The sequence below is a fragment of the Myxocyprinus asiaticus genome, chromosome 21 (genome assembly GCF_019703515.2).
Source record: "Myxocyprinus asiaticus isolate MX2 ecotype Aquarium Trade chromosome 21, UBuf_Myxa_2, whole genome shotgun sequence".
Lineage (NCBI taxonomy): Eukaryota > Metazoa > Chordata > Actinopteri > Cypriniformes > Catostomidae > Myxocyprinus > Myxocyprinus asiaticus.
Window position 1 is genome coordinate 12,470,863 of NC_059364.1, and position 24,138 is coordinate 12,495,000.

Genomic DNA, 24,138 nt, shown 5'->3' on the forward strand with positions numbered 1-24,138 from the left:
CACCTGTACACCAACGTATTCATGCGATTATCTAATCAGCCAATCGTGTGTCAGCAGTGCAGTGTATATAACCATGCGGATACGGGTCAGGAGCTTCAGTTAATGTTCACATCAACCATCAGAATGGGGAAAAAATGTGATCTCAGTGATTTTGACCATGGCATGATTTTTTGATGTCAGACTGGTTTGAGCATTTGTGTAACTGCTGATGATCTGGGATTTTCATGCACAACAGGCTCTAGAGTTAACTCTGAATGGTGCCAAAAACAAAAAAAAAAACATCCAGTGAGCAGCAGTTCTGCAGATGGAAATGCCTTTTTGATGAGAGAGATGAATGGCCAGACTGGTTTGAGCTGACAGAAAGGCTGTGGTAACTCAGATAACAGATAATTTTTAATTAATTTTATTTATCACATATATAGTGAAATTCTTTTTCTCTTTTTTTTTCTTTTTTTTTTTTCACATATCCCAACTAAGCTGGGGTCAGAGTGCAGGGTCAGCCATGATACGGCACCCCTGGAACAGATAGGGTCAAGGGCCTTGCTCAAGGGCCCAACAGTGGCATCTTGGCAGTGCTGGGGCTTGAACCCCCAACCTTCTGATCAGTAATCCAGAGCCTTAACCACCACTGCCCTGCTTGCAGTGAGCAGAATAGCATCTCAGAATGCACAACCACTCCAGGAACTTTATTAGGACTATATTGTTCCTAATCAAGTGCTCAGTGTGTGTACTTGTCTAACAAGAAAAAAAAAAACATTTGAGTTTAAAAATGAAATTAACATTAACCAAGTTTAATAAATGCTGTAAAAGTATTGTTCATTGTTCATGTTAACAATTGGAACCTAATTGCAAAGTGTTACCAAAAACATTCCATGTATACGAGAGGTTAATTCACTGGTTATCCGCGTGCAGACACACAAAACGCTCACGCGCACGGGTGTGTTTACATCTGGAAACAACGGCGTTGCAGCCGTTATATATAGTGTGCCATCGGATGCAGGGTTTTACTGTCCCACTGCACTCGATACTGATCTCGGGTCAGACAGCGCGAATTGTTTGTAGCTTTCATCGTGTTACCGTGCAGACTGAAGCGCGCGCGGAGGGGAGGCGGAGTCTGGACTCAGTTTCTGTGGCGACCAGCCGCTTGTAAATAGCGTGTTTTCTTCTCCATGCGAACTCAAACACATTCTCACGCTCCGCGGACACACGGCTTCATCCGTCCGTCACTTGTACTCAACACCAGCGACAGCGGCCTCGAGCGCGTGCCGTCCAGCTCCGGTTTATTTGACAAATCTCGAATTGTGTACGCTTTCATTTTCTAATTAATAATAATAATAATTATTATTATTATTTTGGATGCGGCATATAGCAAGTAAGCAGTGTGTAAATCACATTTTTGTTCTGTATTATGTTTTATTTTATTTTTTCTTCTGTTTTTGTTCTAGAAATGTACTCGGTACTATTGAACATCAGCAGGTGCAACTTAAAATCAGTATTTTGCTTCTTAAACTGCATTCACTCTTATCAATCACACTTAAGCTCACTAGAGCACTGCAGTCATTTCTACAACAACAGTAATACCTCAAATAAAGATTTTTTTATACATTTTCAATAGACATTAACAACTGAGTGACTTGTTGGTGAGGTACAAATAAATACAATGTGAGGATTCATGTTTTGTGTATCATTCTGCATGAATGTGCCATTTACAAACCTCACGTCACGTATGGCTTTAGTTAACCAGTTAATTACTATGCATTTAGATCAACGTAAAGATGATTGTTAAGTGTGTTCTGCTGGTGGTGTGACAGATGGAGAAGTATGAAAAGATCAGTAAGATCGGAGAGGGCTCGTACGGCGTCGTGTTCAAGTGCAGGAATAAAGACACCGGACAAATCGTCGCCATCAAGAAGTTCGTGGAGTCTGAAGACGATCCCATCATTAAGAAAATAGCGCTCAGAGAAATCCGCATGCTGAAGGTAACACTCGATATAATGAATGTTTTAGGGATGAAACAAGTCATTTAGGTTCTTTGTAATTCTTTTAAATTAGTATTAGTAATAGTAGTAGCCTTTAAATGAGGAATCAAAGTTAATAATAGTGGAAGAATCGTGTGTGCCATCCGTATTGTGTTATTTTTCTCTCATCAGGCGAGATGTGTTTGAATATACTCAGTGTTTGGAGCTCTTGTGTGATTTGCAAACTCTTTCAGGTGAGAGCAGAGCTGTGGCCCTTTGAAGATCTAACATATCAGCCAACACTGGCTTACCAATTAATTTCACAGTTCTGCATGATTGAATATTCTTGGTTTTCCTCTTCCTCTCACTTCAGGGTTGTTTTATTTCTTTAATAATGATGGCCAGTTACTGTTCCACAGGCTGGAAAAAGTGCTAATTTTGATTAAATCTCTATTATTGTCTAAATGGGCTGGTTCAAGTCTTGGTTAGTTCATAAGGAGGTGAGTTTAAACTTATTTTTCAGTTCAGAATGGTTCTGTTACGTTAACACTTTCCATTCCTTAACATTAGTTATTGCATGGTATCCTTTTTACATAATTTATAAATCTTTGCTAATGTTAGTTAATAAAAATACCACTGTTGATTGTTAGTTCATAGTGCATTAATGTTCGATTTTAACAATGTATTGCTATATGTTAAAATGAACTTTAAATAAGATTAATAAATGCTTAAGTATTGTTCATTGTTAGCTTATGTTAACTAATGTTGTTAAAGGAATATTCCGGCTTCAATACAAGTTAAACTCAATCGACAGCATTTGTGGCATAATGTTGATTACCACAAAAATGTGTTTCAAATCGTCCCTGCTTTTCTTAAAAAAAGAAAAAAAAAGAAAAAGAAAAAGAAAGAATCTGGGTTTTAGTGAGGCACTTACAATGGAAGTGAATGTTGCCCATTTTTGAGGGTTTAAACAGAAATGTGAAGCTCATAATTTTATTAACACACTTGCATTAATTCTTCTGTTAAAACTTGTGTATTATTTGAGCTGTAAAGTTGTTTAAATTGTCATTTTTACATTAGCTTTAGGGTTATAAGGTTTGTTGACATAGCATCATCATGGTAACAAAGTTGTAAAATTGGCTATAACTTCACACAGCTGTTGGAGATGTGGGGTGTGGTTTTATGATATGCATCTGATAAGACATGCAGCTGCTTGTCTCTTTCAGCATACATGTATAGACACATATAAACTACACTATATGGCTAAACAAGTGGACACCTTAAAACCTCACTCATATCAAAATTTAGACATCAATCACTCATTTTGTTGCTGTAACAGCTTTCAATCTTCTGGGAAGGCTTTCCATATGGCTGTGTGGATTTGCTCTCATTCAGACACACTCAAAAATGATTTTTTATTGCTTGTTCAGTATGCTTAATTAAATTTAACTAAATCAACACAATTCTAGAACATTTCATCACAACTTAATTTCATTGCATTCTATACATTTTTATTTGTAAAATGGAAGTTTACTTAATCCATTTGAGTTGGGACTACATGAGTATGTTTTGTGGTGTTAAAGGTGCTGTAAGCCATGTTTTTCATGGAAAGGTATGCAAAAAAAATGTCCTACTCCCTGAAAGATATTAATGAAATAAGTGTCGTGAGATATCTCACTGATCTCCGTGACAGCTCTAGACCCTGTAAACAGCAAACAAAAATGTGTCTGCCAGATGCGGACAATGATGCTTTCTGCCTGTCAATAATTTTGCATGTTCTCATAGTATTGTAGATTAAGCTAATTATTGAGGCTTAATGCCATTTTTATGCCATGTTGTTCATAACAGTTGCCAGTTGAGGGCACCATTATGCTGCTGTTTTTTTTTTTTTTTTTTTTTTTTTTTGACAACCGCTACTGCTTGGTGTCGGTCTCAATAAAGCTCATTTGGTATCTTTGGATTGTGGGGTTTTGGAAAGAGGGGGCATGGCTAATCCAATGTCTTAATATTGTGGAAATTCCAGAATGGCTAAAATCGCTTATAGCACCTTTAATGTAGCATTAGTGAAACTGGGTAGGGGATATCCATTTTTCAGCATGCTTTGCATGGGACTCGATAGGGAGAGTAAATGTTGAAATTAAGTGTTATTTTGAGTGTTTTTGTGCAAGATGAATATGAATGCGGATACCTGTTTAATGTTGTTATGTTCAGATTTAAAAGAGTTTCTGTTTTGTTTGAGTTTTGGGGGTTACCATTATAATGAAGAGTGGAGCATGAGCTAACGATGAGGACAGGTAGATGTGGTTCATGAAATTGATTGCTCGCTAGTTACTAAACTACACTCTGTAGTGCTTCAAACCAGCATTTATTTAGCATGCTAACATTCTCTTTTACTGTTAGTACATAAAGAAATAAGAGATTTGAGGAAGATTTACACATCTAATTTTGTTGAGTTTACCCAATTTAACTATGTTCTTTCTACACAAAGTGTTTGTGTTAATATTACATATTATTTTCAAGTTATAAAACTCATTTCAAACATGTGTAACCACTATCCATGTTTGAATCAATTTCAGCCAAAGAGCTATTTTTGAATGCAAGTGAATCTGTGAGGTCAGGCACTGTTTTAGGTGATGGGGTCTGGCTCACAGTCTATGTACCAATTATTCTTACAGGTTTTCAATGGTGTTCTCGTCTGGGCCTTGGGTAGGCCAGTCATTAAAGCATTCCTTTATGGACCTCGCTTTGTGCATAGGGGCATTATAATGCTGGAACAGTAAAGGGCCCTCCTCCAAACTGAAGCACACATTTCTCTAGAATGTTGTTGTATGCCATAGCATTAAGATTAATCTTCTCTGGAATTACTGGAAGAGCCAAGCCGTTAATTAGACGGGGATTTCCAATCAAACATACTTTTGTCCACATTGTGTATGTTTTAACGCACTGAAATCCTTTTTTGTGTGTGTAGCAACTGAAACATCCCAACCTGGTGAATCTGATCGAAGTGTTCAGGAGAAAGAGAAAACTGCATCTGGTGTTTGAATACTGCGACCACACTGTCCTCAACGAGCTGGACAGATACCCACGAGGGTGAGCGCACACACAAACACACAAGCACACCTATAAAACAGCTCTGTGTTTCTCACACTAACAGACATATTGTGTTTTTGTTGCTATGACACCCAGCCATGTATGTAGTGGAATGTTTACAGCAGGATGCATTTGCCCTCTGCGGTGCATTTGAGGGAGACGCTGTAAAAAGCAGGACTGTGATCATTTAACTCTTTCTGTTTCTCTCTGTCACTTTCTCTCTGTCTCTCTCTATATGACAGCACTGATTTATGAGTCCACTTTCAACAAAGCTCAAACAAAAGAGCACACTCACATTTGCAAATATATAGGCTACACTATATCATACACAGAGCTCTGTCCCATCAGTACCCAAGGTTAGTATAGTGTGGGTTAAAGTTGACAGAGGGAACAGAGAAGGGTGAACTATAACTGTGTTGTTTTCCTGTAACTGAGTTGTGATACTAAATTGTTTGTGTTCACTCAGTGTTCCAGAGCACATGGTAAAAAGCATCATCTGGCAAACACTTCAAGCTGTGAACTTCTGTCACAAACATAAAGTAAGAATTTCAAACCTGCTGCAGCCTTTCTAAACCAGGGGCCAGTTTCACAAACATCTTCTTAAGAAACGAATTAAGTTGGAAACACTTTACATTAATTTACATTTTGATAAGGGTTAAGGAAGGGGTTCATGAATGAGTTAATCATTTATTTACAAATGCACTGATATGTGGTTATAACAACATGCATAAAAGGGTGACTTAGTTTCATACAATATCTGCCAAATAGTAAGCCATTTTACTTTGCATGTTATAAATGCACCAGGTATAATAACACATATTCAACATTAGTAACCTGTTAAAATGAACCTTAATTTCAAATGGACACATTTATTAAGGAGATGTCAACATTAGACACTTACGTACATATAAAGTTCAGAGTGGTCATCAGGACAAATGCTGTGAATGAGCATTAAGTCCTGAAAGTGACAATAGAAGTGTGTAAAGACCTTTTATTCTCACTATTTTTGTCTATTTTTGGTGCACTGTGATATAAATCATGAATTACGGCATTTTATGTTATTGATTAATATAAGTATGACTACGTGTATTTATTAAGCATTTATAACATGTACATTAAGTTAAAATTCTCACTATTTGGCAAGTATTGGCTTAAAGTTGCCCTTTTGTTAATTTTGTTATAATGCATATTAATGATTTATATTACATTTTAAATGACTTATTAGTTATTAATAAACCCCATTATAGGACCTGGCTAGCTCAGCGAGTATTGACTCTGACTACCACCCTGGAGTAACGAGTTCGAATCCAGGGTGTGCTGAGTGACTCCAGCCAGGTCTACTAAGCAACCAAATTGGCCCGGTTGCTAGGGAGGGTAGAGTCACATCGGGTAACCTCCTCGTGGTCGCGATTAGTGGTTCTCACTCTCAATGGGGCGCGTGGTAAGTTGTGTGTGGATCGCGAAGAGTAGCATGAGCCTCCACATGCTGTGAGTCTCCGCGGTGTCATGCACAGTGAGCCACGTGATAAGATGCACGGGTTGACCGTCTCAGAAGCGGAGGCAACTGAGACTTGTCCTCCGCCACCTGGATTGAGGTGAGTAATCGCACCACCATGAGGACCTACTAAGTAGTGGGAATTGGGCATTCCAAAATTGGGGAGAAAAGGGGATAAAATAAAAAAAATTAATAAAGCCTTTACAAATGTACAGTAATGTAAAGTGTTAATAAAAAGATCTTATGGTAAATTATACGTTCGTAAAAACGTTGTTAAGCATTAAGTATTTTCAGGAATACAAAATATTTGTACATTTTATCTGATGCTAGAAAATAAGAAGAAAATATAATTTTATTCTTAGGAATGTTTCGTGAATTTAGCCCGTGGTGATATTGTTTACACTTCCAGGCTTCGTCTCATTACTACATTCAAATCTTGTGTTACCTGCTTAAGTTTTTGTCCAAACAACCTTCTAGAAAGCCACTTCATTAAATGTTTAAATGTTAATCAGTAAGGTAAAGGCTGATATTACAGTGACTGAATACTGTTTATAGATAAGATGTTTTTATTAGAATATCCTTAATGTGGCATAAGCATACTGACTCAGGATCAGCTTTCAGAGTAATGATTTAATAACTCCTAATTTATGCATGTGTGCTTAGTGTATTCACAGAGACGTAAAGCCTGAAAATATACTCATCACCAAACATCAGGTCATCAAACTCTGTGACTTTGGCTTTGCCAGGATCCTCAGTATGTGCACACATACATACACATTATACAACACAAAACCACAAACACTCCCTAGCAAATGTTACTGACATCTTACATGCTATACTCATCTGAAACTACTTGCTCTCTTTGCAGCTGGTCCGTGTGATTATTACACAGATTATGTAGCGACACGGTGGTACCGAGCTCCAGAACTCTTAGTGGGAGACACACAATATGGCCCACCAGTGGACGTCTGGGCAGTGGGTTGTGTGTTTGCTGAGCTGCTATCTGGCGCCCCTCTATGGCCGGGCAAATCCGATGTAGACCAGCTCTATCTCATCAGGAAAACTTTAGGTCAGGGATTCACACAGAATTACAGCTTTTCATATGTTGTGTGAATGGATGCACAATGGCCCCAGAAGGTATTTGGACACTTTATAAATTCCATTGCATTATATTTTAAAATATCAAACCACCTGACATCTGCAAAGAATGCTGTAAGAGATCTTCTCAGAACTAGCATCACTTTTCTTTTAACCAACTGGTCCCAAGGTGATTTTTAGTGGATGTATGAAGTCAGTTCATACAAGTTTTCTAGCAGAATAATTACAGGTATAGTTCATCACATTAACCATGGACTTTTTCAAAGTTGGAAAGCCAGAAAGTGTCCAAATACCATTTTTTAATTGTTTTATAATTTGAAATCTGTTCATGTAATGTTTTGCTTGAATCTTTACAATTATTTTTATATATTTTTTTTATAATGCAAAGACAATAATATATGTGTAAGTGTATCTTAAGTGTCTAAATACTTTATGGGGACAATGTATGCAGTTTTAGTGCAGTAAATGTGTGTGTGTGTGAGTTTCTAATGTGTGTGAGTGTTTTCTCTGTGTGTTCTTGTTGTTGTGCTTACAGGTGAGTTGATTCCTCGCCATCAGCAGGTGTTTAGCACTAACCAGTTCTTCAGCGGAGTTTGTGTCCCTGAACCGCAGGAGATGGTGAGCTGTTCATTATATTTTTTTTCCCCATTCTGCATAAGTTGAATTTTAGAGATCTAGAAAATTAACATCCGCTTTATTACATGATGTGTGTTTATGTATAGGAGCCTCTTGAACTGAAGTATCCGAACCTCTCATATCAGGCGCTGAGCCTAATGAAGGTCAGATAAACACACACACTGCATTATCAGCCAATGATATTCTGATTTTAGATAGATTTACCTATCTAGAGCAGTTTTTTCACTGCAAAGTCACAGAAGTCACATCTAGGCAGCATTTATATGCTGCATTTACGCAGAAGCAGCATTAATGTATTCGCAATGAATAACAATCATGGAAAACAATGTATTACATTGTCCAGTGTTGATTCTTGTGCACACTATACAGAAAACATGCCTCAACTTTGCAGTGTAAAGACTCTTGTAGAAAAAAAACCCTCTGCCAGATCACCTTTACTGCAGTCTCTTCCCTCTCATTCATGTGATCGCTAAATTGTCAAAAATAACATTACAGATACTATTTCACTTCTTGTGGTCGGGGCTTGCGTAACACTCCATTCATTCAGAAGACCGCTGCGCACTCAGCACCAGTACATTTGTCTCTCTCTTTCAGGGTTGTTTGCGGATGGATCCAGCAGAGAGGTTGTCTTGTGAGCAGTTATTGGAACAGCCGTACTTTGACAGTCTGCGAGAGGAAAGCGAGAGTGTAACTCGTGAACTGGACCGCAAGAAACGCACACGCCAGCCACGCAAACACCTGCCACCTGGGGTCTGTTAACGTGACTACAACGTTTCCCCCCACAGAAATCAGGGTTCCCACAATTTTTGACCAGTGAATTTGTATTACTTTTGCATGACATTTCTATTTGTTTGTGAATACTGGATAAGGATTTTGTCAAATTAAAATTTAGATAGATAAGGAATCATACACTGAAAACCCTAATAAGTTGACTTGAGTAAACTCGTTCCCTAAAGTGAATTGAGTAATGGTGTCTCCAAAACTTGTGTAATTAAGTTCCCTTAACTTGGTGACCATATAAAATTAACTTAACTATTTAAGTTAAGGTAACCTAAATGTATGGCATTTTTGTGTGTAATTCTGTTTTGTTTGTTTGTTTTTTGCTTGCTAACTGCATAGAAAGTTATTGTGCACTAAAATATTTACATGTAATTCTACAATTATAGAGGTACATAATGATGATTTGTGAGTTTTCACTACAACAACATAAAAAAAATACCGCAAAATTTGAGAAAAGCCGCAGCAAATTCAGTCATTTTGGGCCACAAAAATCAGGAAAAAGTGCTGCGAAATCCTGGTGGGCCTGATTAAATAAACCTATTTCTCTACAGATATGCATATTAGACACCTGTATTTCAGTTGCACATGCATAAGGAGAGCTGAGTATTACTCTACACAAGTGCAATATCTAGGCCTGGAAAACAATTTACAAATGTCATGATAACTCCAGGTTTTCCTTTACCGTGGGAACTCTGTCTAATATATTATAATATTTCGATTGCCCCTTTTCTCTGTCTAGTATCTACCCCAGTTGGCCAGCAGTACTGTGTTCCCAGCTGTGGAGAACAGAAAATACTACAACAACCTGCGCAAATTCAACTATCATCTGCCCAACATATGATGGAAGTCGACTCCTCAGGAACCAATAAGAACTGACCATCCACCTCCCAGCTGGTGTATGTGTGTGAGACAAAGAGCTCTGCTCTGCCTGTAGAACAATGATGTCACACTGCCAAAGCAAAGACTCACAGAGGAATTTATGTAAAAAATAAATAAATAAAAGTATGACAACAGCAATAATAACGTTAATAAAATTGAATGTTGTGCTGTGCTTTATTGTTTGATTAGAGACTGAGATCAGTGCTGTAGAAGAGTTAGCGCTGTAGGGCATTTTTCCTTTTTAGATAATTTACTATAAATGCTAATGATGCTTTATTTATGTTTAAGTGTATATATGATGAAAATATTTTCTAGAGACATAACCCTGTGTTTTAGTTGACAACATTTATTACCCCCAGTGGACATAATTATATTTTTGTTGCCTTGAGGACTGTTGCTAATAACTGAACCACTTACCTGCACCGGATGCCAAATTTCAGAGATGTGATTCACAGTTCTGCAAACATGAAAAGTAATTTATGGGAAATTAAATATGCTTAATGTTTTTGTTCATTTTGTTTTGAGACTTTACCAATAAAGACCTTTCTGAAACATGTACTGTAATGTTTGCATTCATCATAAGATATAAAAACACCAACAAAGCTTCAGTTGGGATTTTATTGATAACTGTGATATTATTTTACTGCCCTTGGTTGTCTGAGTGTATCTGATTAAAGCTAATTCAATGGAAAGCTGGTGTTGGTTCAGCTCTTAAGTAGTACAGATCTCTGCATCCGTCCTTTGGATGCTTTGACACTGTTGCTTCCGCAGCCGTGGACATCAGCCAGTAGGTTTGTCTGGCATGGCCTGGTCATACAGACAAAGAGTTGTGGTTTAAATGGTTCTGAGATATGCTGTGATTGGCTAAGTCAGATCCAGTGCTATGGCGAGTCTGGGAAGAGCAGGCTGTCCACAGTCTGATCTTTATCTTTTACACTTGGCAGATCTCTAAGAAACAGCCACTCCAGGTTCCTAACACATGCATATAGAGAATCAGATGTAACACCAATCAAAACTGGTTCACAGAAAGACAATAAAAAAAGTCCAAGCTTCTCAGTGATGTCCCTGTAGCATCATCTCAGTACCGTGTTGCTCACAGACCTGTTTACCTAACTGTTCATTATGAAGATAGTGTTTACAACTACACATCCACCTCCTCATGGAATGCCATGAGATCCTCTGTACTGTGGACATTTTTTTGTATACAGTGAGTGAACTTTGATTAATGTTTAACCAGCCCAAGTGAATTTAATATAAGGCTATAATTCACAATACATTGACCAAAGTCTCCCTGAACACTTTGAAGAGCTTTTGTTATTCAATGTTAACACTTCTAAGGGGCCCTGCATTCAGTCTGTACTATTTTTAAAGGGATATTCTGGGTTCAATACAAGTTAAGCTCAATCGACAGCATTTCTGGCATAATGTTGATTACCACAAAAAATTATTTCGTCTTGTCACTCCTTTTCTTTAAAAAAAAATCAAATAAAAGCACAAATCTGGGTTATGAGGCACTTACAATGGACGTGAATGGGGCCAATCCGTAAACTATAAAATACTCGCTGTTTCAAAAGTATAGTCACAGTGGCCTGGGTAGCTCAGTGGTAAATTATGCTGGCTACCACCCCTAGTTCGAATCCAGGGCGTGCTGAGTGTAACTTCCTCGTGGTCGCAATTAGGGGTTCTCGCTCTCATTGTGGTGCGTGGTAAGTTGTGCGTGGATCATGGAGAGTAGCATGAGCCTTCCGTGCTGCGAGTCTCCGCAGTGTCATGCACAGTGAGCCACGTGATAAGATGCACGGATTGACTGTCTCAGAAGTGGAGGCAACTGAGACTTGTCCTCCGCCACTTGGATTGAGGTGAGTAACCACGCCACCACAAGGACCTACTAAGTAGTGGGAATTGGGCATTCCAAATTGGGAGAAAAGTAGATAAAATAAAAAAATTTATAAAATGTCTCCTTTTGTGTGCAGAAGAAAGTAAGTCTTTGACCACTGGGTTTGGAACGATCTGAGGGTGAGTATATAATAGCAAAATTTTCATTTTTGGTTGAACTATTCCTTTAAGGTTGGTTGCTAATGCTCTTGTACAGAGTGTAGAAAGTGTAGAAATGTACAGTGTGGTGCACGGTATAGCAAGACAGGATATGTGAAAGAGAGAGAACTGCACTGTATCTGTCTCTGTGTAAAACACCCCTTTGCTTTACGTCACTTTTTCCCACAACTGAACCTCTCATCCTCACCTGTGACACACAGACAGTGTCTCGTCCTCACCTGTGACATACACACAGTGTCTCAGCGTCTCACCTCGTCTCACACTGTCCTCACCACTCACATACTCTCCCTCTCTCTAACTGTCTCATGGGGTCTAATTTAATAAATAATGCAAGACTGTTTTGCTGGAGCAAATAGAGTAAGAGATCTTATAGTTGCAGTAGGTATCATGACCTCCTCCATTCTCTGATAATATCATTAAAATTGCATATGGAGTGCCACAATGTTGAAGGTTGAGACATAATTCTGGGGTCAGATCAGTGAGAAAGTCCTGTCTTTGTTGATCAGTAAGCAACCATCACTTACCCAGGTGGTCAAAACCACGATACATGATGCAGGAATTTGTGGCATCAATAGCTTCTATCCGGTACCGGCCCAACGGCCCAGTCGGGAGTCCACTGTAGTCGTGCTGCCAACAGTCAAACCACGAAATCGAACTTTAGCCCCACACCTCAGGAGCCACTCGGCGGCAGCTTGATCGGGACCCACTGCTTTAATACGCTCATAATCAACTCTGTAACAACCAAAGAAAACAACATTCAGTGATCACTGTGTCTGATATGACATGTTGTTATGCATTGTGACATGCAATATGCCATCTAAAACTAGTGGTAGACATATAAATAGACGATTATTGACATCTAATAAAAACCATGATATTTGGCCGATAAGTAGATTAAAGGAATATTCTGGGTTCAACACAAGTTGTAGAAGTGGCCGTCCAGCCAAGATGACTCAAAGGGCACACCGCAGAATGCTCAATGAGGTAAAGACAGCTAAATACTTGAAGGATTCATTGGAACTGGTTAACATCTCTGTTTATGAGTCTACTATACAGAAAACATTAAACAGGCATGGTGTCCATGCAGGACACCACGAAGGAAGCCACTGCTTTCCAACAAAAACATTGCTGCGTGCCTGAAGTTTGCCAAAGACCACCTTGACATTCCACAATGCTAATAGAAAATGTTTTGTGGACTGATGAAACTAAGGTTGAATTGTTTGGGAAGAACACGCTGCACTACAACGGTGAAGTATGGTGGAGGGAGCATCATTATTTGGGGCTGCTTTCAGTTTGCTGCTTCTGGGCCTGGAACGCTTGCCATCATCGAGGGAAAAATTATGTCCCAAGTTTATCAAGATATCCTACAGGATAATGACAGAGTGGCTGTGCGCCAGCTGAAGCTCAGTAGAAGTTGAATGATGCAGCAGGACAATGACCCTAAACATTGAAGTAAATCCACAACAGAATAAAAAAAATCCACCTTTTGGAGTGGCCCAGTCAGTGCCCGGACCTTAACCTAATAGAGATTCTGTGGAATGACCTCAATTAAGCCATTCACACCAGACGTCCGAAGAAAATGGTTGAGCTGAAGCAGTTCTGTAAGGAAGAATGGTCGAAAATTTCCTTCTGAACATTGTGCAGGTCTAATCTGCCACTACCAGAAACACTTGGTTGAGGTTTTTGCTGTTAAAGCAGGATTGACCAGTTATTAAATCCAAGTTTTTCCACAGCACTGTGAAAGTTTAATGGGATGTGTTCAATAAAGACATGAAATATTATAATTGTTTTTGTGTTGTTAGCTTAAGCTTATACTTGTGACTTTGATGGAGATTAGATCACATTTTATGACCAATTAAAAAACCAGCTAATTTCAAAGGGTTCACATATTATTTCTTGCCACTGTATTCATATATTAGTATTATATTGGTCTTCAGAAACCCTTTCTCTAGGAGCATTGAAAAACCCATATTGGTCGACCAGTATCTAAAACGGTTTCTAAAACCAGCATTTTTTCTCATTCTTGTATACTTGTTATACTAAGTAAAGGTGCAGCAGTCGAGGTTGACTTGAGGAAACTATGTAAAACTGATCTGCTAGATGCTATTATTATGTGTTATTATGAATATTGAACAATTACAGAATCCTTAAATCACCAATTAGAGACCCTAAATATCAACTGTTACTGATTTTAGATTTATCTAGGGATTCCTCAATCTAGTGAATAGAGACAAATCACTCTAGGGATTAATTATTTTATAGACTAAACACTCTAGACATTAGTCCCCTTTTGAGATATTTAGGGCTCTCATTCTCCCTGCTGTTCAAACTCACAGCCACTCATAGCAATAGTCTATCTAATTCTGTGCCAACTGCTTTTTAACCAGAGATGTGAAGACCTCAACCACAACAGCAGTGCTCATAATATTCAGAGGCTTTACAGTCTGTTGTGTGTTGGGAAAGGAACCGGAAGGAGAACTGAAATTATATAGGACTGTGCGATCAGTGTTTCATATAGTGTTCTGGATCACCACATAGGAAAAAAATAACCTGCAGTAGTCACAGATTTATTGGTTTGATCAAAAAAAAAAAGTGTACTGTAACACTTTTTGCATTAAAGGGATAGTTCACCCAAAAATGAAAATTCTCTCATCATTTACGCACCCTCAAGCCATCCCAGATGTGTGACTTTCTTGCTTCTGCTGAACACAAATGAAGAATATCTTTAAATATTTTTAGAAGAATATCTCAGCTTTGTAGATTCATACAATTTAAATGAAAGGTGATCAGACCTTTCAAACTCCAAAAATCACATAAAGACCATATGAAAGTAATCCATAAGACTCCAGTGGTTTAATCCATGGCTGTGTCTCGTTTTGAAGGCTGCGTGCTCCGGAGGTCGCATTTATCGGCCGCATACGTCACAAAAGCTGTCTCGTTTCAGAAAAGCGAGTAGGACACTTCGAATGCAGACTTCACAGGAATTCGGAGATGCAAGAATTCGGAGGATGCAAGAGGTGTATCCTTCGTTGGTACTCACAACCCACAATTCTTTGCTTCAATGGAAACGCACAGAATTTATTTGAAAAAATTATGCTGAAGATATGATGTTCAAATACAAGTAATGTTAATTCCCAAGCTGAAGCACCTCAGTAGACGGGAGTAAATATATAATATGTAAAATAATAATAATAATAATTTATAACATAAAATCAATTATTATGAAGTAAATATAAAAGTACAGCCACAAAATATTTTTTTTTTCTCTACGTCATTATAACTCTCCTAAAGTTTAACTAAGAGATTCCCTTCTCACACAGAGCGCTGGTGCAAGTTGAGAGCGATACGTGCTGTCATAGCAACCATGATGCAGTCTGTTTCTGTTTGTCCTACGAAGGTTATCTAGTTTAAATTAAGCTAATTCAAAGTTGAGGATGCTCTGCATACTGCTGCCTACAAAGGACGCATCCTACTTAGCACCAGCCTTCGAAATGAGACACAGCCCATGTCATCAGAAGCTAAATAATAGGTGTGTGTGAGAAATGGATCAATCTTTAAGTCCTTTTTTTACTATAAATCTCCACTTTCCCTTTTACATTCTGAAAATGAAAATGAAGATTTACAGTAAAAAAGGATTGAAACATTGATATCTTTCTCACCCAAAGTGATTGCATCGCTTCAGAAGACAGAGTTTTAACCACTGGAGTCCTATGGATTACTTTCATGCTGCTTTTATGTGGTTTTTGGAGTTTCAGATCTTAGATATTCTTCTAAAAATCTTCATTTGTGTTCAGCAGAATAAAGAAATTCATACACAACTAGGATGGCATGAAAGTGAGTAAATTATGAGATCATTTTAATTTTTGAGTAAACTATCCCTTTAAGCTGCCTTGTTGCATTTATTCATGACATAATGCCCTCAGTGTTTTGCTATGACATGTTTGTCAGTTTCAACAGTGTAGTTAAGAATTTCCCTAACCCAAATAATGTACAAAACCGATGAAACTATGTCTAGTTTGTACAATTTCCTACTGCACATTACTTGTTGAAAACAGAATTGAGCCAGCATGGATAAAATACTCCGTGCTGACCAAGAGAGCAAATTTATGTCTTTGGCTCTGAGAAAGAGAGACATTAAAAGGGATGAGAGAAGTCAATGTATGATGTCCCAGCTAACCCTAGAACGTTCCGTGGACGTTAGTTTATGGTTACATCAAATTAAAACCTTAAAAGAACCAAACGGGAGCCATACGCTAATGTTAGGGTAACATTCTGTCTTTGCTGAGATAATGTGTGTAATGGATTTGATCTGCAGTACAGTGATGGTCATGCCATTGACTCTAGAGGACAACAGATTAATTTATCAAAGTCGTGCAGCTCTAACAGAATCCGTTTATCGATATGATACAGAACCGTTGCAGTGACAAGGTGCAGATCCTGCAGTTCGTGTTCTGTCAGCTCTTCTCGTCTCTGTGAGGTGTCAGTTATTTACATCCTGCGTCCTCCATGCGTGCGCGCTTGATCTTTAACCTGTTGCGTTGGTGCCGTCCCGCGTTCTCATTGGTCGGGGAGTCTGCGTCAGGGGCGGGGCCATAGTGGGCGGGTTTAGTGCCTAAACGGAGAGATTTACAAGTTCACAGCCCGAGAATACATTGGACCGGGTCAAAGACAAACACTATGATTATACTGTCATAAGTCTGTCAGGAACAGTGCAAACGTCCTCTGTGGAATAATGATACGAACTCTCGGTACCGGTCCTGTGTGCGCCCGCTTACTCTCGCAGGGACCAAAGTCTGCAACGTGCAGAGTTGCACATCACAGCGGGTGAGAATAACAGCAGCACTACAGTGTAGCCTACTTTCAGTGACACTACAGTTAAAGTACCTATAGCAACAGTACAGTACAGAGTATGTATATAGTATGACAGTCATAATATTGCAGCAACAGTATAGTAACAGTGCTTAAAGAAGCACTACAATCAGGGTACTAACATTGGCACTACAGTTTACGGCAACAATAAAGGCAGAATAGTTACTGTTACCACCCTGGTTGATGGGAAACAACATAAAGGCCATTGCCAATCACAACATGGCCTATTTATTGTCTTAAAGAGAAATTTGAGGGAAAAGATGCAAGATGGCATAGAGAGAGTGTGTATGGGTGTGCTTTTGGCTTTTAAAGAATAGTTATAGTTCACCCAAGAATGAAAATTCTCTCATCATTTACTCACCCTCATACCATCCCAGATGTGTATGACTTTCTTTCTTCTGCAGAACTCAAATGAAGATTTTTTAGAAGAATATCTCCGCTCTGTAGGTCCTTATACAATGCAGGAGTTATATTTTGGTCTGTTTTCATCAAAAACCAACTGGATTACTTCAGAAGTCATGGATTAAACCACTGGAATCGTTTGGACTACTTTTATGCTGCATTTATGTGCTTTTTGGAGCTTCAAAGTTTTGGTCACCATTCACTTCGCATTATTTGGACCTACAAAGCTGAGATATTCTTTTTTTTTGGGGGGGGGGGGGATTTTTCCCCTTTTTCACCCAATTTGGAATGCCCAATTCCCAATGTGCTTTTAAGTCCTCATGGTCGCATAGTGATTCGCCTCAATCCGGGTGGCGGAGGACGAATCCCAAGTGCCTCCGCGTCTGAGACTGTCAACCCGCGCATTTTATCACGTGGCTTGTTGAGCGCATTGCCACAGAGACATAGCGCGTGTGGAGGCTTCACGCAATCCACCGTGGCATCCACACGCCCCACCAAGAACGAAGCACATTATAGCGACCACGAAGAGGTTACCCCATGTGACTCTACCCTCCCTAGCAACCGGGCCAATTTGGTTGCTTAGGAGACCTGGCTGCAGTCACTCAGCACACCCTGGGATTCTAACTAGCGAACTCCATGGGTGGTAACCAGCGTCTTTACCACTGAGCTACCCAGACCCCCAAAGCTGAGATATTCTTTTAAAAATCTCTGCTAGTGTTCTGCAGAAGAAAGAAAGTACTGGAAGGCATGAGGGTGAGTAAAAGATTAGTTTTTTTTGGGGGGGGGGGTGAACTATCCCTTTAAGCAGTGCTGCAGCAGGTAACACCAACAAGCAGGTAATTATAGGTGAACATTCAGATTCCCCTGCAACAGAAGTTAGAGCAGGAAAAGCTAAAATTCTGTAACAGCTGTTCAATACAGTCAGAGTACTTACAGGAACAGTACAGTTGGAGTACTTATGGTGACACTACAGGCAAAGCAATTAACGTGACACAAAAGTCAGAGTATTTACAGCAATTTTACAGTAGAAGTTATAAAGTAGGTGTTTTCCTACTCGTTTGATTAGCTGGCAGCTGCTTAGAATTAAACTGATTGAAAGCAGTTATCTTCACAGAGCATCATAAAATCTCTTTATATTAATTTACATAAATGTAGTGTAAAAGTGCTGAGGAATTTGGGTTCTGTCCAAAGAGTACCACCCGTCTGTGATTCAAACCAAATATACTTAATTATTTTCCTGCAGTAATAGACACAGATATTCATACAGCACTATATCCGATGACCAAATGTATTCATGTGTGTGTGCAGCGCATTTGATGTGGCCATCATTGGTGGAGGGATTGTTGGACTGGCCTCAGCCAGAGAGCTGATCCTCAGGCACCCAAATCTCAGCTTTGCCCTGGTGGAGAAAGAGAAAGAGCTCGGTAAGTGTGTGTGTGTTCCAGATACTTCTTCCCATGCACACTGATTTCATATTCATTTCTCTGGTGTCCTCCCTCCACAGCTCTCCATCAAACAGGTCATAACAGTGGTGTGATCCACAGTGGGATTTACTACACACCAGGTTCTCTGAAGGCTCAGCTTTGTGTTCGTGGGGCCACGCTGACATATCAGTACTGCCAGAAGAAAGGTGTCCCTTATAAGAGATGTGGCAAGGTGAGAATGCACTGACCCCAAAACTATGACACATTTTGTTTCTTAAAAATTGTAAATAGTGCATATACTGTATATATATATATATATATATATATATATATATATTCTCAACATAAGTATCCAACACTGTGTATGTGAGTTCAGCTGATTGTAGCAGTGGAGAGAGAGGAGATTCCCCGTCTAAAGGCTCTGTATGAACGTGGAAAGAAGAACAAAGTACAAGATCTCCGTCTGATTGACGCCAAAGCCATCCGAGAGAAAGAGCCATACTGCAGGGTAAGTGACACCTGCTAGTTTGTTAATGAGTGTACAGTTATAAGGCTACATATTTTCCACTTGTGTGCCATTCATTGGTTTGATCAGTAACCAACTGATGTGCAGGCCTTTACATGGTGGCCTTAGACCTGATGTATCAAATACTGAACTGTTGACTTTTGACTATCATCTATGTATTGATATGTTTTATAATGTGATTTAACCCCAGTAGTGAAATCAATTTACAGTATGCTTAGTTTTGCACAACCAGACTTTTTGCTGTAAGCATAATGTCTGCTCCAGCTTGCAGCTTATTCTGTCCAAGAACCACACACTTAGACAGGAAGAGACAATCTGAAAGGAACTAATCACAGTTCATTTTGTTTTAAAAGGCCATTTAGGGGCAGGATTATCTGAAATAATTGATATAATTTGTGTTTGTGCATTTATATGCATAGGGCATCATGGCACTGGACTCTCCTTACACAGGGATTGTTGACTGGCGTGTTGTGGCTTTGACTTACGGTAAGGACTTCCAGGAAGCAGGTGGCACTGTGTTGACCAGCTTTGAAGCCTCTGACATCACATTAGCAGCAGAGAGCCCAGCTGGAAGCACTGAGGGTGAGTAACATGACCTGTTTAATGTCTCAGATGTTCTTTCTCTATTTCAATATCCATCTATTCATCCCTTTATCTGTGTTTAGGGCTGAAGTATCCCATCATCGTCAGAAGCTCAAAGGTGAGAAATTGTTGTTGTGGTGTGTGAGTTGTATTTTATATAAGGTTTGGGAATTATTTGACTGATTCAATGTTTAAGTCATTTGCCTGATTCATGTAATAATACTCATTATATCATGAGATTAAAGGGATAGTTCACCCAAAAATGAAAATTCTCTCATTTACTCACCCTCATGCCATCCCAGATGTGTATGACTTTCTTTCTTCTGCTGAACAAAAATGAAGATTTGTAGGAGAATATCTCAGCTCTGTAGGTCCATACAATGGAAGTGAATGGTGAACAAAATTTTGAAGCTCTAAAAATCACATAAATGCAGCATAAATGTAATCCATATGACTAAAGTGGTTTAATCCATGTCTTCTGAAGCAAAATAATTCATTTTGGTTGTAAACACAAAAATGTAACTCCTTTTTCACTGTACATCTTGTCATTGCAGTCTCTAGACAAGATCATGATTTCAGGCTTGATTACACTTCCTAGTGCTTGACACGTGTGCAGAGCGCTAGATGGTGCTAGGAAGTGTAATCGACTTGAAATCATGATCCCCAAGGAGACTGCTGATATCAAGATGTATTGTGAAAAAGGAGTTCTATTTTGATCTTTTCTCACCCAAAATCGATTGGATCGCTTCAGAAGACATGGATTAAACCACTGTAGTCTTATGAATTACTTTTATGCGGCATTATGTGCTTTATGAAGCTTCAAAGTTTTGGTCACCATACACTTGCATTGTATGGACTTACAGAGCTGAGATATTCTTCTAAAAATCTTCATTTGTGTTCTGCAGAAGAAAGAAAGTCATAAGTCATACACATCTGGGATGGCATGAGGGTGAGCAAATGAGAGAATTTTAATTTTGGGGTGAACTAACCCTTTAATCTCATGAGATAATGAGTGTTTGAATCAGGCAAATGAGTTAAACACTGAATCAGTCAGAGTGGATCTTGACTTATTACACACTAAACCACAAGTTGTTACTTTGATAATGTCAAATTACTGATTTATTGTTCATTTGTTGTTGTACTAATTCAGTTGCTAATGCAATCAGAACCAAGAATCATTAAATTCCTTTCAGTCTCTGTTTTGTATGATTTCTAGTTAGAAATGATGTCTGGGTTTGTGTACATCTTAATATCACTCTGTTTTTTGTTTTTTTATGTGTAGGGGCAGGAGGTGAGGTGTTGCTTTGTATTGGCGTGTGGAGGCCTGTACTCTGATCAGTTGTCTGAGATGTCTGGCTGTAGTTCAGAGCCCTGTATCGTTCCCTTTAGAGGAGATTACCTAGTGCTCAAGCCAGAGAAAAACTACCTGGTCAGGGGCAACATCTACCCTGTGAGTAGAAACACCCCATACATACAAACGCACAATCTACAGATAAATGAGAACTTGTATTTATGGACTCTGTGTGTGTGCTGAGGTGCCAAACCCACGGTTCCCATTCCTGGGAGTGCATTTCACTCCTCGTATGGACAGCAGTGTTTGGCTGGGCCCAAATGCAGTGTTGGCATTCAAACGAGAGGGCTATAAACTCTATGACTTCAACATACAAGAATTTATTAATGCACTCTCCTACAGGTATGTAGTTACTAACATACACTCATACTGACACACACAAACACACACACACACACACACACACTCTTATGTACTGCACTTTACATTTATCTGCATTGTTTTATTTCAGTGTATGTCCTTCTATTTTTACATTTTCTTATTTATTTGAATCAATTTTTAAATCAAACTTTTATTTATTTTTCTTTCCTAAATCATTTTTATGTTCTCAATTATTTTAAACTTGACGTATATGTGTCTTTGTTTCTCTTTTTTCTGTATTATATCTATGTAAAGCACTTGCCTTTGTCCATGATGTATGCATGTGTGTGTAGGGGTCTGCAGAGACTGGTACTGAAGAATATTGTGTATGGAATGGGAGAGATGTACAGAGGTGTGTTTACCAGTGCTCAGGTGAAGATTTTGCAGAAATTCATACCTGAACTGAGCCCCAGTGATGTCCTCAGGTAGAAACACACAAACTCTTTGTTGAGCAGGGCCATAAGGCATATATTTTAACTAATTTATCATCACCAATGCTGAACAGTCACTATCAAATTGTGTTTCCCCCTCACTCTCTCTATTTCCCACTCATCCTCACACTGCCCTAGTTTTCATGTTTGTTGTTTTACTGCTTGTTGGTTTTCGCAGGGGGCCATCAGGTGTACGTGCACAGGCTTTGGATGTTGAAGGAAACCTGGTGGACGATTTTGTGTTTGACGGAGGGAAGGGAGAACTGGGCAGCCGAGTTCTGCATGTACGCAATGCACCGTCACCTGCAGCAACCTCCTCCCTGGCTATCGCTGAAATGGTTGCAGATGAGCTGGAGAAAAGATTTCAGCTATAAACATGCCCCCTTGTGATGTCACACGGCTCTACATTGCCATCACCATGATTACACTATCACTCTGATACCTTGATTAAAAGAATAAGAAAAAAAAAGGGTTTTATAAACAAACTATTATAGTAGAATTAAATAGGTTTTGGTGCTCTTTCTAATGTATCTTCATTTCTGATTAAGATCACAGGAAATGCTGGGTAACTTTTATTATTTCTTTATAAATCTCATGACTTTATGAGGAAGAGGAACGGCCTTAAACTAATGTACATAGTTAGCTGCACAGGAGAATGAGCTCACTTCATATCTGAATTTATAAAAATAAAACATGATGACTTCTTTTAGCTGGTGGGTCTTAAATTTATCCCTAACCTCCCTATCTCTAAACATTTCTGTTTTATTGTTTCCTGCTGAAACACAATTTTGTTGAAATGTTTTAATTCCCTATGTTCAATTGAAAGGATAGTTCGACCAAAAGTGAAATTCTCTCATCATTAACTCACCCTCATGCCATCCCAGATGTCTATTATTTTCTTTCCTCTGCAGAACACAAATGAAGATTTTTAGAAGAATATTTCAGCTCTGTAGGTCCATACAATGCAAGTAAATGGTCACTAGACCTTTCAATCTCCAAAAAGCACAAGGATAAAGGCAGCATAAAAATAATCCATAAGATTCCAGTTGTTAACTCTGTCTTCAGAAGTGATATAACAGTTGTGGGTGAGAAACAGATCAATATTTAAGTCTTTTTTTTTTTTTTTTACTATAAATCTCCACTTTCACATTCTGAAAGTAAAAGTGGAGATTTATGGTAAAAAGATCTGTTTCTCACCCAAAGTGATTGCATTGCTTCAGAAGACATATATTAAACCACTGGTATCATACGGAATACTTTTATGCTGCCTTTATGTGATTTTTGGAGCTTGAAATGTTTGGTCACCATTCACTTGCATTGAAAGGACCTACAGAGCTTAAATATTCTTCTAAAATCTTCTTTTGTTTTCAGTTGAAGAAAGAAAGTCATACACGTCTGGGATGGCATGAAAGTGAGTAAATGATGAGAATTTTTTTTTTTCTGGGTGAACTATCCCTTTAAATGACAACTTTTACATGATTTCTAACGAAATCATTCTGCTCTTGACCACATGAGGGCAGTTGCTGGCTGGAAATTTGGGGGATTTTTAGGCTTCAAGTAACTAAACTAACCATCTGCAATATCTGATATAATCTTAGTATAGTACAATAAAAGTATTGGTAAAACGCAATTATTAAGAATTGTAACTTTTTAGAATATTTACTATAATTTACTAAATGGTACACAAAATTGCTTCGCCGTAAAAATACTTTTAGAATATATATGTTTGACAGTACGTGTATTTACGTATTGTGTGTTACTAAATTTGCAATATTATGTGGGCATATGTGTGTTATGCTGCCGTTTTCGGGAACTCCATCCGTAAACAGCACTCTCATTCGCTCGCTCACACGCAGCGGGCGATCCCTCCCTCCGGGCTGCGCAGATGCGGGAAGCGCGCGCAGTGAGCAGCTGTGATTACACCATCATGGACACAAGCGCACCACAGCGGAGTTGAATCAGGACGAGTCGGACGTTGCCAACAACAAAAACAAAGACATAAACACTCCCCTATTTCTCATCGGAATATAACGGATTCAAGTAGTGCGGCTCGTTTGTTTGCGCGTTTGGAATATTCATCAACAGAAGAACTCCAACAACATGACAGTCTCGCGCAGTCCCCGCGCTGGAGAAACTGTTGCTCGCGCGCTTCATGAGGAGTCTCGAGGCCACAGAGCCACCGCGCGCCGCCAGATGTGCTGC

At 38.9% G+C, this 24,138-nt stretch overlaps 3 protein-coding genes and 1 pseudogene across 3 annotated transcripts in view; 3 read left to right on the forward strand and 1 right to left on the reverse strand.

Moving 5' to 3' along the window:
- Window positions 1-801: 801 nt before the first annotated feature.
- LOC127411661 (cyclin-dependent kinase-like 1) lies at window positions 802-9,941 on the forward strand. Its single transcript, XM_051647375.1, has 10 exons — window positions 802-1,372; window positions 1,812-1,979; window positions 4,927-5,048; window positions 5,515-5,587; window positions 7,207-7,297; window positions 7,412-7,612; window positions 8,177-8,259; window positions 8,364-8,420; window positions 8,872-9,027; window positions 9,797-9,941. The coding sequence occupies exons 2-10, from the start codon at window positions 1,812-1,814 to the stop codon at window positions 9,896-9,898; spliced, it is 1,053 nt and encodes a 350-aa protein (XP_051503335.1). The 5' UTR covers window positions 802-1,372; the 3' UTR covers window positions 9,899-9,941.
- An 859-nt stretch (window positions 9,942-10,800) lies between these two features.
- On the reverse strand, window positions 10,801-15,357 carry LOC127411688 (ATP synthase subunit s, mitochondrial-like; annotated as a pseudogene).
- A 1,250-nt stretch (window positions 15,358-16,607) lies between these two features.
- LOC127411655 (L-2-hydroxyglutarate dehydrogenase, mitochondrial-like) lies at window positions 16,608-22,645 on the forward strand. Its single transcript, XM_051647369.1, has 10 exons — window positions 16,608-16,815; window positions 18,571-18,686; window positions 18,767-18,918; window positions 19,063-19,194; window positions 19,632-19,794; window positions 19,878-19,912; window positions 21,077-21,244; window positions 21,330-21,487; window positions 21,799-21,930; window positions 22,115-22,645. The coding sequence occupies exons 1-10, from the start codon at window positions 16,724-16,726 to the stop codon at window positions 22,308-22,310; spliced, it is 1,344 nt and encodes a 447-aa protein (XP_051503329.1). The 5' UTR covers window positions 16,608-16,723; the 3' UTR covers window positions 22,311-22,645.
- A 1,169-nt stretch (window positions 22,646-23,814) lies between these two features.
- LOC127411634 (son of sevenless homolog 2-like) overlaps window positions 23,815-24,138 on the forward strand; it is a 30,970-nt gene continuing 30,646 nt past the window's right edge. Inside the window, exon 1 of the mRNA XM_051647333.1 lies at window positions 23,815-24,138. This exon is cut by the window's right edge and continues 550 nt beyond it. The gene's annotated coding sequence lies outside the window, so the exon portion shown is untranslated.

Coding starts and splice junctions, on each gene's coding strand:
- LOC127411661 (XM_051647375.1), top strand. CDS start 1,812: ATGGAGAAGTATGAAAAGATCAGTAAGATCGGAGAGGGCTCGTACGGC. Junction 5,049..5,514: donor CTGGACAGATACCCACGAGG/GTGAGCGCACAC, acceptor GTGTTCACTCAG/TGTTCCAGAGCACATGGTAA. Junction 8,421..8,871: donor AGGCGCTGAGCCTAATGAAG/GTCAGATAAACA, acceptor TCTCTCTTTCAG/GGTTGTTTGCGGATGGATCC.
- LOC127411655 (XM_051647369.1), top strand. CDS start 16,724: ATGATACGAACTCTCGGTACCGGTCCTGTGTGCGCCCGCTTACTCTCG. Junction 18,919..19,062: donor CTTATAAGAGATGTGGCAAG/GTGAGAATGCAC, acceptor ATGTGAGTTCAG/CTGATTGTAGCAGTGGAGAG. Junction 21,931..22,114: donor AGCCCCAGTGATGTCCTCAG/GTAGAAACACAC, acceptor TGGTTTTCGCAG/GGGGCCATCAGGTGTACGTG.